We start from the raw sequence: 16,924 nt of genomic DNA, 5'->3' as shown, positions 1-16,924 counted from the left end.
TGATTCCTTTCCACCACCACCTTTCCCCCTTGAATTATCAAGTCCTTAATGCTAAATTTGCCTGTTTGCTGCCTGGAATAAAGTATCGGATGTTGGCAGGATCCCAGGTTGTCCTGTTGGCTTTTGGCATATTCCTGATAAGTGATGCTAAGATACCTGACTGCACACAGCTGATGTCTCAGAGTGAGTTGTGTGCAATTCTTGCTTGTTTCCCAGGCCTGTGTGGTGGCTTCCTTGATACTTTGAACTGTCCCATTAGGGCCCAGATTATTTCAGAGCTGATGGCCTGGTCAGGTGTGGTGTCTGTGAGCATCTGTGTGAGTCAGTGGTCTTCCCTCCTTACAGCTGTGTGTCTTGTAGGTAAAGGAGCTCTGATGCCAATCCCATCTGGGAGTGTTTTTAGATTGACAAGGTTGGCTTCTTGAATCTAGGCTGATTTCACATTTGCTCACGTACTTGTAAATTGCTTTCACTGATTAGTATTTCGGGCTTCGAGAATGCTGACCAGGAACACCCAAAATGACTCTGCTAAGAAACACTATACAAACAAAAAGTTTCTGGTGGGTGCTGTAGTGTTCCCAGAAGTAGTTTAGTTGTAGTTGCACAACATCCAGCCAAACAGTAGCCAGGATGAGTGATTACATTTTGGTAATTACTTGTGAGCAACTGGAAGCTGAACAGTGAGCTGCAAAACTCACTGTCTCCCTCAGCACACTCCTGGAAAAGTTGGCAGCCCACAGCTTGGACAGGAGCACTCTTTGCTGGGTTAGGAAATGTATGGATGGCTGAGCCCAGAGAGTGGTGGTGAATGGTGTTGCATCCAGCTGGTGGCCAGTCACCAGTGGTGTCCCTCAGGGGTCTGTGCTGGGGCCAGTTCTGTTCAGTATTTGTATTGACGTGGATGAGAGAATTGAGTCTTTCATGGTAAATTTGCAGATGGCACTAAGCTGGGAGCGTGTGTCGATCTGTTGGAAGTTAGGAGGGCTCTGCAGAGAGACTTGGAATGGTTGGATGGATGGGCAGAGTTTAACAGGATGAAGTTCAGTAAGTCCAAGTGCCAAGTCCTGCATTTTGGCCACAATAACCCCCTGCAGTGTTATAGGTTGGGGATGGTGTGGCTGGACAGCGCCCAGGCGGAAAAGGACCTGGGGGTGCTGGTCCACAGCCAGCTGGACATGAGCCAGCAGTGTGCCCTGGGGGCCAAGAAGGCCAATGGCTCCTGGCCTGTAACAGGAATAGTGTGGCCAGCAGGAGCAGGGAGGTCATCCCTGTTCTTGGCACTGGTGAGGCCACACCGTGAGTGCTGTGTCCAGTTCTGAGCCCCTCAGTTTAGGAAGGGCATTGAGACACTTCTTGAACATTTCCAGAAGAGGGCAGTGAGGCTGGTGAGGGGCTTGGAACACAAGCCCTATGAGGAACATCTGAGGGAGCTGGGGATGTTCAGCCTGGAGAAAAGGAGACTCGGGGTGGCCTTATCACTCTCTACAACTCCTTGAAATGTGGTTGTAGTCAGCTGGGTGTTAGTCTCTTTCACCAGGCAGCAGCTGACAGAATCAGAGGACACAGTCTTAAGCTGCACCAAGGGTTGGATATTAGGAAAAAATTTTTTATAGAAAGAGCGATAAAGTACTGGAGTTGTCTGCCTAGGGAGATGGTGGCATCACCATCACTGGATGTGTTTGAAAAAAGGCTGGATATGGTACTTGGTGCCATGGTTTAGTTGAGGTGTTAGGGCATGGGTTGGACTCGATGATCTTGAAGGTCTCTTCCAACCTTGTGATTCTGTGAAAACAGAAGAAACTGATTAGTGACTCGGGTTTTTGCCTCTCTTTTCTCTTTTCCTTGTGGTGGTGAAGAGCATTCATATACCTACATTTTAGAAATGTATTGCTTTCTGTCATGTGAGCAGCATGTAAATAATTCAGAATATTTTGCAACAGCAATTAGCGTTAGCATTAGTGAGAAGTAGTAACACTTGTTTTAAAAGTGGATGTCTAGCTGTGAAGTGGTTATAATTTCACAGTTTTAATGGAGATCCTTTCAAGCTGAGAAGACAGACACTTATGCTTGGACAAGCCTTTTTTTTTTCACTTTGTGTTTTGACAGCTACAGGAGGTTTTGGTTAAAACTGGTTTTAACAGGAAAGGATAGAAAAAAGTATCTCATGTTTACAAGGAGAACAAATCCTTGTCTCTTGGAAACTCAAGTATGATGAAAGAATATCTACTTATTACCTTCAGCAATAAATTATTATAAGCAGTTTGGGGAGCATGACCTAAATTTAAGATTGTCTAATCCTTTCCACTGTGTGATTCTGGTCAGTCATACAGTTTGCTTTATTAAATATAACAATTCTGAACTATGTTTTTTGAGCTAGCAGTTTGCCACAAATTTAGAAAATATTAGGAAGATAAAGACATTGTAAATATCTGTATGGATATTAATCTAGTTCATTATATTGTGTTTCTCAGGCTGTATAGGAGAGTAGAGGGGTTCTGGCTTTGTTTCTGTTTCAATTAGTGTTTTATGGAAGAAGTGCAATTCTTCCTGTTTTCTAGGAAGGAAATAAAAAATTGGTTATGGATGATGATTCCTATTATCAGAACTCCATTTTTGAACTAACATGCTTCTAAACATGTGTTGTAAACAAAAATAAAATATAAGTTAAGAATGTCCTTAAATCAGGTTTGGCACTTTGTGTCTGGTCTTTTTATGTCTGAAAGTAGCAAATATCAGCCAGTCCTTTCTCTTAAAACACTTAGACCTGAAGGAGAAAATAACAGCATTTTGTTCAAAATCATCTATTGTGGATAATCAGAGGTTTTCACAACAAGTAAATAGCTTTGGGGAGGAGTTACTTCTAATTACAACCCATCAGTCATAGCTGTGAATTTAGTTAAAGTTTCACTGTGCAGCAAATTTCTGATGAATACCTGTCATGCTGGATTGTTTCTGCTGGGAGATGTATGTACCAGTCAAATGAACAGAGTTTTAATACTGCATCCAGGGAGAACATTGTTGCAAAACTACACTACCTGTGTGCTCTGGTTTTTTTGCTGGTTAGATATTAATGAAGTTAAGATGCTCTGCTTGAAATTGAGAACACAGCTGGATTTTTGCTTAAACATTTGTAATACTGTCAATATATTACTTTCGTGGGTTAATGCAGTGAATGAATGAAGTCTATTCTTTTTACAGTCTGTTTTAAGTGTCAAATTGCTACATGCTCATGCTCACTGGGCTTGATTTTGTTGTTGTTCATTTGTTTAATGGAAAATGAAAAGACCAGATTCAGCAGGCATATGATGATGAATAAACTAAGTTAAGGTTTTGTTATGCTTCCATAAAGGTATTCAAGTATATCAGTGTCTTTGCCCTGGAAAACTTATTAAGAGCTACTGTATTTGCATGTTTTAAGTATTTATTTTATTTTGTAACTTCACCTGAAATGCCTCCAGTATTTAGTGCTGGTAAAGCTAGGTGTATATATAGGGACCATTGCAAAGAAGAACCTGCTCTCCTTTAAGCATTTTGAATCTTACATTATATGTTATTGAGCTGCTTTTTTTTTTTTTTTAATGGGAATGTCTTTTCATGCCTAATGCATAAAATCCACTGAAAATTAGAAATTATATTTTCTTGTAGAAAAATAATGTATTCTGCCTACAATTCTGCAGATTATATTTCTCATAGTGGTTTTTTTTTTTTTTTCTGGCAGTTGTACTCGCTAAATGATTATAAACCACCCATTTCTAAAGCTAAAATGACGCAGATCACCAAGGCAGCAATCAAGGCTATAAAGGTATGAAACCAGTTATCTTCTTTTGACCTCTTTTACATTTCTCATGTATGTCAAAATGATTTTGTGAAATAGTCTAAAGAATTTGCTTCAGAACTTTCCACCTCCCTTGTGCTTACAATTTCCAAGTTATGTTCATATGTGATATCTGGGAATACAGCAGAAGGCTAAAAGTGGTGTGTGACTTTCATTTGCTGGTTGTCATATGTGAGAAAGAATTATACCAATTTGTCTCCATCTGAATTCCGTCAGATCTGAAAGACAGGGCTTTTTCCTTAGTTTACAAAGGAAACACTCACATGCCTGTTAACAGATGAATAAATAGAAAATTACAATTCACCCTTCCTTCTCCCCTCTCTCCCTCCCTCCCTCCCCAAAATTTATGCATGCCTTTGGATCAATACAAGTGTTCATTTTTCTGAATTCTTAGCATACCTTTTAATGGATACTGTTCATAGATTTCAGTTTTCTTGTTGCTTGGATACAAATTGTCTTTAAGTTCAAGTATTAGTACACTCATTAAAGATTTTTCCTGCCACAAAGTAAAAATAATTGCTAAACAACAGCACAGCAGAAAAAGTCACTGAAAAACAGTGAAGGAAGTATGCCACTAGTGTTAAGCATTAAAACAAATAGAAACTCAGTGAGGGCTGGAGAGGTAGAAAAGAGGACAGACCAAACTTATGCTTTTCCTATCTGCATTCCTTTGCTGACAATGCAGATATATTTTCAGATAATGAAATCCATACTGGTGTTTTGTGTAATTGGGAAAGAGTAATTTGATGACCGAAGAGTGAAATTCAATGGCTTTCTTAAGTATGTCTGTAACTTAAAGCCTGTGTGTTGCTATATGCTGAAAACTTGTATTGAACTTAAGTAGTAAATCATAATAGATGGTTCTATTGATTAAACAATTAAATTATACCCAAATGTTTTATTATGTACTCAACTTGGAAATCCTACTTCCACTTTCAATGATAACATTTAATTGTGCAAGTGGTTATTTCAATTATTTACATGATTTACAGCCATTGTGATTATATGTGAGATTTAAAAAAACAACTCCATGAAAGATAGGCCAACTTTAAAGAAAAAGTATGCAGTCGATGCTATAAATTAATGAAATGCAGAGAAGTTGTATGTTTAGTAACATTAGGTGAACATCTTCAGTCACGTACAGTAAAATACCATGTGTTTTGGTGGAACAGTTAGATTATTCTCCTTGTTCTCAATAAATAAGCATGCTATTCAAAAAATCCAGTGTAAAAAATCTTAAAGAAAAAGAAGAAACACTCTTTTATAGGCTATTAAGTGTTTTAAGGAAGATTGCATGTTAAGCTGTAGATATTGGATTGCTATTTAATAATCCAAAGTTTCTGCTTCTGGTTTTGCTATCAATATAGCAACATACTTGAACAAATATGTGCATCTTCATATTTTCTCTATTGAAATACTGTTGTATTTTTCAGTTCTACAAGCATGTTGTACAGAGTGTTGAGAAGTTCATTCAAAAGGTAAGTCAGTCAAGTGGGGGTTTAGGTTCACATATGGATTAATATTTTTAGCATATATTAGTTTATCTCCATTTTTAGTGGCATTCAGTTTCTGCTAATAATTGGCAGCAGATCATAACCCATGATGCAGAATGACAAATACTTTGTTCTCACTTTGTTCTTTGATCTGAATTACTGTGGGCACTGTTTTAGGACTGCTTCTGTGTGTATTTATTTAATGTTAAAAGAGACTGTCAGTGAACAGCTAACAGCAAAACAATTGACAGTTGTTTGGCTAGTGACAGTTGCTTTTGCTTTTCTGCCAGGTTTTCCCATTGATTTTAAAGCTGAAGGGAAGATGACCTTCAGCCTCATCTTTTTTGTAGCAGGAGAGGTAGCATTTCTATTGGTGGTTCTTGCAAGTAAATTAAAACAAAAAAAAAATTATATGGCTAGATTAGAATTAGTTTTTGGGAAGATGGTAGTATTAATTTAAAGATTCTTTCTGGCAAAGAAATTTATAGCACTTTCTTTTCTTGCAACAGTTAATTATTCTTGGGTAAAACTGCATTTTACTTCCAGTTGGAAATGCATGGATTCAAATTTGTGAGTCTTCCTTGCTTATCTGTGTTGTATCTGATTGTTGAGTTGGTAATTTTGGTACTGAATTTCTTCTCTCTTTAGAAATAGCAGTAAATTATTATCAAATTGAAATTTAGTTTTGACAAACAAGTTGGAGAAGTTAGGCTGTTAATGTTGCACTGTTGGATGCAATTTTCCTTCTGTAACTCTTTTTACAAAACAGTCTGAATTGTTCTTCAGTTTTCTTGCAACAGTTAATTATTCTTGGGTAAAACTGCATTTTACTTCCAGTTGGAAATGCATGGATTCAAATTTGTGAGTCTTCCTTGCTTATCTGTGTTGTATCTGATTGTTGAGTTGGTCATTTTGGTACTGAATTTCTTCTCTCTTTAGAAATAGCAGTAAATTATTATCAAATTGAAATTTAGTTTTGACAAACAAGTTGGAGAAGTTAGGCTGTTAATGTTGCAATGTTGGATGCAATTTTCCTTCTGTAACTCTTTTTACAAAGCAGTCTGAATTGTTCCGTATTAGTAACTCTTCTTCCTCATTAACTTTTATTCCTCGTTGCCCAGTGTACTCTGTGTTGCCTTTTGACAGCAACTGGGCAGTGTAAACAGGTTTCAGCTTCAGCCTGGTGGTTTTATCTGTCTCAGAACTATTTATCAATTAAATATTAGGTACTGATACATCACTCCTATGTGAAAAAAGTGTCATGTATGTGTTTCAAAGCAGTAGTAAAGACCGGTAGTATACTTTATCAACATTGCTAGTTTTTTGTCAAGTAGTTGTCTTTTGGGTCCTTGACTCTGACTTCTTCCATCTCGGAGACAGGGATCACTATCCTCTGATCCCTGTTCAATGCTGCAGGTAAACACAGGAGGAGAAGAGCAGGAATACATCTTATTGATCTCTGACCAGTAACACTTTGCAGTTCCATGTCCTGAAATTAGCTCAGAATTGTCTGAGTTCCAACAGTGCTTTTTAGTTACAGTGGATGTGATTGGCAGTTCAGTATTCATAGGCACAAGAGAAGTTGTACACTCTGCATGAATGAATGGCAATTTGTCAGGATTGGGACTGGTTGTTCATAACCCTTCCACAAGCCACTTTGAGTTATCTTTGCATGCCTTCAGTGTCCAATACTGCTCGATGAGGAAGTTCTGCGCTGTTCATTGCTGGTTAGAGAAGGCAGATGTATGTTTTTATTGATAACCTTGTTAATGATCGCCCTGGATTAGATGATTCCCCTTGGTGGTCTTGCTGAGGGTTTTTTAATTATTTCATGAACAATTTAGTGAAATGTGCAACTTATTAATAACTTTAAATAAGAACTTTTTGCTTTACTAGAATGAGAGATAAGCAGATGAAAGCTAGGTATTTGATATTAAAGGGCTTAAATTGTATGTTTGGAGAGACTAATTGGATGTTTTCTGCAAGCAGTCACTTCAAGTTAAAGCTCAAGATGACTAAATCTTCCATTAAAGTCTGCTGTAGACTTGACCAGAATGATGTCAATGCCATCTCAGATAGTTTGCTCTTCATCCTTCACCGCTCCAGTATTTTCTTTTGTAATTTCATGATGTTACTGAAACTTCAGATAAAATAGATGCTCATGACATTCTTAATTTTGTGCCACTTAACTCACTGGTCTATTGTTATTTTGGTCAACTGCTTTATTCTTTGGCAAAAGATCACTTCAGGTGTCAAATGATCACATTTTGTATATGTGAGGTTATTCCATTGGAGAGCCAGATTTAATTTCTTTGAGTAATCAAATTACATTATTGATTACTCACTCAGGAAATAAGTAAATATTTGTGTGTAAAGGCTGTTCCATCTGAAATTAGGGATATGCAGGTTCACTGCCCCAGTTTTAATTTTTATTTAATTTTTTACTTGTATTTTATTGCCTTTTCCATATAATCTATATTATTACATTATTGTCATACTTTGCTTTCTTTATGTGCCATGTTTTAAACTTCAGCTAATACATGTCCTGAGTTTTCTTTTTGAATTTCTGTGAGCTTTATTAATTTGAATATTGTGAAAAGTTATATACCTGTCTGCTCTGTATGCAGAATACTCTTATTCAATAATTTAAATAAAATTTCAGAGGCTACAATACATTGAAGTGATTTTCTGAATACAGTGCATTATATCTAATTTAAGCTTAATGATGCACATATATTCCTAAAAGGATGTCACACACATTCTAAAAATAAAGACTGCCTTACTTAAATACATTGAACCATGTTTAGAACCTAAAGAAAGGTGGCTTTCTAAAGGTTGCAACTGTTAGCAAATCAACACTTTTCAAAACAGAACATTTGTATCTAGGGCATAGTAAACTTAATATTCTGAAGTGTTTGTTTGGCATTTTATTAAAGATTATTAACTTAGTGTGTTGCATAATATATCTACAGGACCAGAGAGGAAAAGGGTGTCCTTTCCCATGTTTTCCATAATACCTTGTGTGATATACACCCAATATTTATTAAATGAATCCATAACATAATATATTCTGATGACTTCATTATACTTTTGGACCATGTTTTGTTCTGTCTTAAAACTGGTTGCAGTAATGTGGTGCAATTACTTTGCAGTTAAAAGACAAAATTTTACCATTAGTTGCTAAAGTAAAATTACATAATTAATTAGTATTTTAATTAGCAGACATGCCTTATAAATATATCATGCTGTTTGTAAATTATGCAAGTTTTCTGGAGTTGTAAAATAAATATTGTTATATTCTCAACCAAACAGATGTCCCCATAAATATGTTTTTCTGCTGCAGGGGAGGATATACCACACCCTAATTACAACAGTGTAAAATAAAGTAAACAAATTTTAACTTTAATGTTTACTTTGATCATAAAGATCATTATTTGGTCATGCTTTATGCAGTACTTTTAAAATAGAGTGTACATTTTAAAAGGATATGTGGTTTGTGTGCTTATTTTTTTAATAGATAGATTTTTAAAAGTTAATTCTTTAGCAGTAAGAAATTGATTTCATACCATTTACATATCTTCAGAATGCATATAGATGTGATAATTTAAACATTAGAGGTTGGATGTTACTTGAGAAAGCTTCATTTTCCAGGACAATTTATAAAATAAAGAACATTTCAGTATACTTGGACCCACTTAAAAATTAGAGAGGATTGTTTGTATTTACTCTGCTGTTAAAGGTTTTTATTTTTCACCTATGCTCTTTTTAAATTACTGTTCTTTATAGTGCAAACCAGAGTACAAGGTGCCTGGTCTGTATGTCATTGACTCCATTGTGAGACAGTCCCGGCATCAATTTGGACAAGAAAAGGATGTATTTGCACCAAGATTCAGCAATAACATCATCAGCACTTTCCAGAACTTGTACCGTTGTCCTGGTGATGACAAGGTAAACCACTTACAGATCTTTCTAGTTAAAACAGTATTTAGCGTATCATCTATAAAGAATAAAGATTTTCATCTCACTTTCTACTTGCTCGAGGGGATCTACTTATAAACTTGCCCTGTATATGTATTTCTTAATGTTGCTTGTCTTAGTGTAGGGATTGGAAAGATGCATCCAATGAGATTGATTAGAGTTTTGAAAAGGTTGTCTTTCCCTTAATTCTATGATTATCCAGCAGCTAAATAAGGTTTAACTTGTATAGTTTGACTCACTAGTTCAGGTGTTCCCTTGGATCACAATAGTTGAGATAGCCACCAAATTCTGTTTCTAAAAAGATTGGCTGGAAATAGCAGGCAGTTTAACTTCCTTCATATTTGTCCCTTAGTTGTAAAATAGGTAGTGTTTCTTATTATTGAATAACTGCAGAAAGGTGGAGGATTCTAAGGGTTTTGTCTTCACAGGAATTTGTGTAATAGAGTCATTAGGTAAGGTAGTAAGTGAGGCTGGATGCTACAGGAAGAGTTGTATTTAAAATAGTTACATGCATTCCTAGACCTGTATTTTTCAACCAGAGATATGAAAACCCAAGGCATCCATGGAAGGTGATTAAGGCACATTCAGCCATTGTTTTATCTTAGGAATCCTGCCTTTTTAGAGTAGTTAAGGCAACTGCAGGAAAATGTGTCAGGACCTGGAAATTTTGCTTGGTTGGATAAACTTGGCTAAGGGTGTCTGTCTTCTCTTCTGCAACTGAGCTCTGAGGTGTTGCTGAACAGGTTATTTAAGTTAAATGACATGTTTCCAATCTGGTTTTAGGTTATATGTGTGATTAACTTGTGCTGCTTCAATTCTGCAGTGTTTTACTGTGTTTTTTTTTATAAATAGGCACCATTTTTTAACTTATATTTTTTAGTGTGTTTTGTAAACTCATTTAGCTTGCTACTTTGAGAAATATACTAATACAGAAAGACCCTGATGTATTGAAGAAGGAGAGTTTAGAACAAGGATGGATGCAAGTATTTATTTTGTGTCTAGTTTAAAAAATACATAATAAATTTATTGGCTAAGAAATTGCACTATTTGCCTGTGATATTTCAATGCATGACAATTAATATATTGCATTAGAGGTGTTCGATGTGAAGAAAGATGGTAAAACCTAGGCTATTTAGGGTCCACAAAAGTCCTGTCAGGTTCATTTCTAGGATATTTTTCACCTCAGCATAAAACTGTACTTTTCAGTCCTAAGTGCTGCTGCTGTGCTGCATATGGATTCAATATTATAGGAGGGTCTTTGTGCTATGAAAGTAGTTATCCTATACATTGCCTAGCAAAAAACTGAGCTGTCAGAGACCAAGATGTGTACCTGGTTTGTAATATTTTGATGTTTAATCTGATTGAAAGGCATGAAGGAGAAACACAGCAGTTGTCTTTATACAAGCAAATGTAGAATTTGTTTTTAAATCAAACAGAAATGCAGTAAGATTTCATTTAAAGTAACAACAAAAACCCCACAGATTCCTTTGTCTGGCCCAGAGAAAGTGCAAGGTGTGAGTAGATATGGAGCCACAGAAACAGTTTTGTATTCCTGTTCTGGAGAGATGAGGGCAGTAAGAGCCACTGATGGACTTGACAAGGACTGCTTATAATACAGACTCTAAAGAAGAAGGGCTCAGATAGTGAAATGCTGAGTGGAAGCCGTCAGAGATTTCTTTAAGGGAACTCTAAATTGCATCTTCCATGCAGTGAAAATTCAACACTTCTGTATTACAGTTAAGGATCCTCTTGTAGTTCTGGACAAACAGACTTCTTTTTCTTGGTTTTGAACACTGTGGCTAAGTGCTCTATGTTTTGATTTTATAGAACTCAAGTAATTAAACCACCTTTGTGACAGCAAACACCAGATTCTATGAAGAATTTCCTGCTCTTTGTAATGCAGCTGATTTTTTTTTTCCCAAAACAGAGGAAAATATTTCCTTTTGGTGGAAGTTAAGCTCATTGAAAAAAAGATTGGAAGCAGATCAAAATGATGATCTATTTGTGATGTAATAGAATGCCTCTGTTGTAATAAAAAAAATAGAATAGAAATGTAAGCTGAACAATGAGTTACAACTAATGGAATTGTATGAGGTCTTAATTTGGGGTTTTTTTTCCTTCCCCATGATCTACCTTTTTTTAATATTGCTATGTATTTTCAATAGGCAGGTTATTGTGTTCCAGTTTAAACTTTTAAATTCTTCACTTCGTCAAGAGAGCTTGCAAAATATGAAGCTGCTTTTCTAATAAAAAGATTTAGCAGTCTTAATAGTATATGCCCATTTTTCAGTGCACTTAAATGATTATGGTTCACAGGCAGAACAGAATTGCATTTATAAATGTTAACTATAAAAAAATCAGCAGACTAATAATTCATTATTTTAATTATTAGTAATGCTTTAAGATGCTTCCTTAAAATAATTTTCCTTCCATGTCATCTTCCAAAACTAAAGGCACATTTTTGGTTGAGAGAACATTATCACCTGTGTGTAGTAGCTCTTTGCTGTTGCCTAGGATCAGTCTCAGGTTTGTAGTTAAGACATCTTTGGTGTGACCCGGTTTAGCTGTCCTTACTGTTTGCAAACCTAAAGGTTCTTTAGTCTAAGACAGATTAAAGTTTCTAGCTAAGAATTCCATGATCAATAACAAGAAAAATAAGCATGACTCAGATCTTTTGCTAACTTTTCTTCATTTTAGAGTAAAATTGTTAGAGTGCTAAATTTATGGCAGAAGAATAATGTGTTCAAGAGTGAAATTATTCAGCCTCTCTTGGATATGGCAGCAGGAATTCCTCCTCCCGTTGTGACCCCTGTCTTGCCCAGCACTACGGCTGCTATGAGCAACAATACGCCAGGTAAACAAAACCAGATGGAAGTCATACTTTGAACCAAAACACTTCTGTCAGCTTTGGTATGTTGCTTGTTAACATGCTGAAATATCTCACTCAGGTGAATGCTAGAAAGAAGTATATTACCAACACTGTCAAGATCAGGGAAGCAGGAAAACATTATTATAAAAGTGGGCTTGATCGTTTTGTGCTCTGAGCATCTGCCTTACTTTTGTAGGTAGATAGCAGGAAAATGGATTTTTAACTTTTCACTTCATCAAAATTTATTCTTTTGAAGTTGGAATTGTTGGAATCATAACTTTTAAATTCTGATACAAATTGACTTTCAAAGCAGTAATCTAGTTATATTTAGCATTCATTGGTATACCTCTAATTCTGAGCTATAAATAAAAAAGTATTTGTGGATATGGAGGATTCTTCTGGATTATGGCATGAAACTAATTATCAGAGTGCTGATTTAGTCTCAGTGTTTCTCTTGACAAAAAACAATAAAACAAGCAATCCTCATGAATCTAGCTGATGCAGGTTGAAATTTTTAGAAGAATCTTTAAGACTTTTCCTGGGGATAAAGTGCAAGTCCAGTGAGATTTGGACTAGCTGACAAGTAGATTGCTAACAATTATCTTTTGGTATATGTAGTTTCCACTGAATATTTTGGAATACTGTGTGAAACGTATTTATTTTGTCTTCATCAGTGTTTTTGTTAGTAGTCCCACTAGTCCCAACTAACACTAAGTAATTCTGCTACTTGAGGAATGTTGATGTGAGGCTGTATTATTTCTGTGTGCTCTCGTGTATGTCAGAAAAGTAGTTTCAATTGATGTGCTTTCTCAGTGTTTAATAACAGCAGGCTTTTGTCTTCTCTAGCACTATTTTTGTTTTCTGTGTGAAATACTTTAGCATACTGATTTTTCTGTTTTTTTAGGTACACCTGTGACTCCAGTTACCCCAGCCAATGTGGCACAGAGTTTGCCTGATCCTTGGGTATCTCAGATTGCTAACACAGACACCCTTGCCGCTGTTGCACAGATTTTACAGAGTCCTCAAGGCCAACAGGTAATTTTGTGACAGTTACACTGTAGGCTGTCTAATACTTTGTGACTTTAAGGTACAGGTAAGGAATGCTTTCATGTGTATCTCTTATTTGTCTTTATATCCGATGTCCATGTTAACTTTCCCATGAGGTTGTTCATGACAGGTAAGTTCAAGGTCACTTAAAACTCCGTGTTGCCTTTTGTAGCCAGCCCTGTTTAAAGCCAGCACCTTTAAAGACGTAAAGAGTCTCAGAAGGTGATTTAGATAAGATGGTCTGTAATACATGCTTGTCTATATAGATGACAAGTACAGATCTATTGCAGATGACTAAATCAAGAGCAACAATAAGATTTCATGGATAAAGGTATGAATTAGAATGCCAGTTAAAGCATATGTCTCTGTTGGATGCCTGAAGAAGAGCTAAACATTGTACAGAATTACAGAATGGGAGCAAACTTCTTCAGGAAGTGTACTGTATATTGATTCCTTTTTTTATCTTTCCATCAGCTAAACATAGATTTTATTTTGCAGCATTCAAAAATAAGATTTTGGAAGTTACTATGTTCTTCAATCTTTAAATGCTCAACTCCAAAAATGTCTTGATTTCCAGCATCACAAGAACTTCTTGCCCTCATAACCTGTCATTACATAAGTTAAGCACACACAATTGGCTTTCTGTAAAAATGTAGATCATTTTTTCAGGCTGTGCTAGAGCTATGGCACCTGCATAACTTTGGCATTGTGATTTTTATTTGGACTGAGGTTGTTTTACCTGCTGGCATACTAAACAAAAATCTCACACATATGAATAAGAAGCAGTGGCCAGTGAAAGCTCTGGTGCTGGCAATAACAACTTTACTTAGTGAGAATGTTTTACAGTATTTAGCTAGCTAGAGTTGTCTGTAATTGTTCAGAAGTCAAGTGGAGGGAATATTTTTATCTGTTTACACTGGAAGAAATGAAGTCACTGAAAAGTAAAGCAAAATGAGTTTGTGGGATACCTTGAGAAATATGAAGGAAAGATACTGGACTAGCTCTTAAAAAAGGAAAGGATATGAAATGAGAATGGTAAATACGTGGAAAGTCAGTGAGGTAATTTTAAAGATTTTTGCTTAAAGAATATAAAAAAAGAAAAGCAAGAGAAAAAAATGAAGATGAGAAGGAGTTAAAATTTTAAAGACAGCAGATCACAAAGAAATAACATTTGGATATTTAGCTCAAAATAGTTTAAGCAGAAGGGAAGAGACAGACTGGGTACACAATAAATATGTACTTGCAGATGTCTAGGATTGGTAAACTATGATATTTGCTTACATCCTGTCCATCTCTTTTCTTCTTGTTCTCAAACCAGTCCTCTGCCACAGCCTCTCCCCAGCTCCAAAGACCTTGATTTAATCCTACAGTTGTGTTTTATCGGTGAGAATGTGTGTAGGTAAATTGAGTCTAGACATAAGAAGGGGCTGACTAAGAAAGATGTGACCAGCAAGAATGTGAAAACAGCAAGAATGGTGCCCACCCAGGATTTTTCCACTCTAGGGCCTCCATCTCTGCCTCTTCAGTTTGATTCCTTCCTACTGAGAGCAATGCACAGGCTGGACCAGCTGTATCAGACAAAAGGGGGTGAGGGGAGAACTCTTCAGCTTTGCCTATTGCAGTAATCAGGGAAACCTCCTGCTGAGGTAGAACAACAATTGAAGCCTTTTCAGAGGCTCTGCTGTATAAGAAATCTGTATAATTGTTTTTAAAAGAATAGGGGAAATGGTTTCACATTATCAGAAAGTTACTCTAAAACTATCTTGAAAAAGGGTCACACATTTTTGCATCGTGGAAGAGAAATTCACTTTATGAAGTTTCTAGTGAGGCTAGTAAGAAGGGAGGGATTGAACCCTTTAAGAGTTTAGTGGGGAAATTTATAAGGGGTTGGGGGGAAACTTATAAGGAGTTGGAATATTGAAGGTAAGGGTAATCAGGGACTTATGTCAGCAAGTTTGAACTACCTGAATTTACTCAACCTTTTTTCTACAAATATCTAAAGATAAGACTCTAGAGATATATCTCGAGGAATGTCAAAGAACTGCTTCCTCTAATTCCACAGTGGTTTAGGAGAGCTTCTTTCAATAGGGCTAATATTTTTTCTTAAGGCAAATTGCACAGTTTTATGGGAGCATTCCTGTCCAACAGATAAATTGATCTCCCTATGAAAAAGCCTTTTATTTCCTCATTAGGACAGCTTCTCTAAAAGATTATATACAGATAGGAATTTGAAGTAAGGACATCAAGATAGACCAAGTGATTGGTTTGTACATTTGCTTTTGATGTTTTGTTAACATGGTAGGAGAATTGCATTCTGTCAACCCACACCTGAGTTTCACCCTGAGATTTCACTTGTGACTTCTGCAGGGACACAGGTGCAAGCTCTCCCTATTGGACAGGTTGCATTGGCGTAAAGTGGAGCTTGCCACAGTGCAGTTCTTTTCTCCTTACAAATGCTGTTACAGGACACAGATTATCCTAATTTAGGTGGGCCCTTAGGAAGCTGGAATAGGCTAACAGATTTTTTTCAGGTCAAAAGGAATCAAACTGGAGAAGCAGAAGAGGGGGAACACTAGAAAGCAGGAAATCCTGAGTGGTGACTGACATCCTCATGAAACCTGTCAGAGCAAGTTAGGAAGAAGAAGCATCTGCCTATCTTATCAGCCCCAGAAAACAAATTAGCCAGTAAGTGGGAACAAAATTTGCTGTAAATAAATTAAAGACAAAACAATAGCCATAGGTTAGATGATACTTCATTCCTGGGAGTTTTTTTACTAAGTGGAAGGGGAAAAGTCTATTTTGTCCTTTGCTTTTTTGCTTTAAAAAATCTTGTTCAATGTATTTGTTATCTTTTCTCTTTTAGCTTCAGCAGTTGATACAGACACTGCAGATACAGCAGCAGAAACCTCAGCCTTCACTACTTCAAGCTCTGGATGCCGGTCTCGTCGTCCAGTTACAGGCCCTCACAGCACAACTCACAGCTGCAGCTGCTGCTGCTAACACACTTAATCCACTGGAACAGAGTGTCTCTTTTAATAAGGTAGAAGTAAAATAATAGAAATTTGAAAAGGTGTTTTTTTTTTTAAATTTAGAAATTCTTTTGGATTTTATTGTTTGACTTTGGACATTTTAAAAATACATTAATATACTATAAAGTGTTTAGGGCTAAATAGCCGATTGTATAATATCTAGTGTTGGAAAAGACCCACAAAGGTTATTGAATATGGTAATGGATTTGATTTATGATTTAGCAAAGTTAAGCCATATATTTCTGCACCCTTTGTAATACAGCAATGAGAATTGTTTCTTACAAGGTAATAAATGGAAAATATGCAGGAATTAATATACACTGTTTTCTCAGAAGAGTAAAAAAGTTGGATTTGTAATTTTCTTGCATTATAAAGTATGTGCCAAGAAAACTTTATTTTAGCCACAAAGTGATGTAAGTGAATAAATAAGCCTGTAGGTAAAGAAACTTTCATTGCAAATAACCCAAAACCAACCAACCAAAAAATCAAACACCAACAACCCACCTCCTCCCCAAAAAAAGGGCAAAAACCCCCAAACCAAACTACAAACAAAATCAGAACAGAGGAATTTAAGAATACTAATATTATTGCATGCCAGGGAGCAACAACCATGAAGGCAATTGCAGTCTAGTAGTATAATACCTATAATAAAAAAAGGAAGAACTTCTGCTCA

The 16,924-nt window shown here is 36.2% G+C and overlaps 1 protein-coding gene across 3 annotated transcripts in view; it reads left to right on the top strand.

Annotated features, from left to right (window-relative positions):
• The window catches only part of SCAF8 (SR-related CTD associated factor 8), a 152,648-nt gene that overhangs the window by 16,870 nt on the left and 118,854 nt on the right, over positions 1–16,924 (top strand). For all 3 annotated transcript variants that reach the window (XM_036380432.2, XM_036380433.2, XM_036380431.2), the window contains exons 2-7: positions 3,719–3,802; positions 5,269–5,313; positions 9,115–9,276; positions 12,004–12,160; positions 13,080–13,210; positions 16,086–16,262. In XM_036380432.2, the coding sequence (XP_036236325.1) occupies positions 3,719–3,802; positions 5,269–5,313; positions 9,115–9,276; positions 12,004–12,160; positions 13,080–13,210; positions 16,086–16,262 (756 nt within the window). The remainder of the gene's footprint in view (positions 1–3,718; positions 3,803–5,268; positions 5,314–9,114; positions 9,277–12,003; positions 12,161–13,079; positions 13,211–16,085; positions 16,263–16,924) is intronic.

The sequence above is a fragment of the Molothrus ater genome, chromosome 3 (assembly GCF_012460135.2).
Source record: "Molothrus ater isolate BHLD 08-10-18 breed brown headed cowbird chromosome 3, BPBGC_Mater_1.1, whole genome shotgun sequence".
Lineage (NCBI taxonomy): Eukaryota > Metazoa > Chordata > Aves > Passeriformes > Icteridae > Molothrus > Molothrus ater.
Note: the sequence above shows the minus strand (reverse complement) of the source record. Positions and strands in the feature narration are given on the sequence as shown.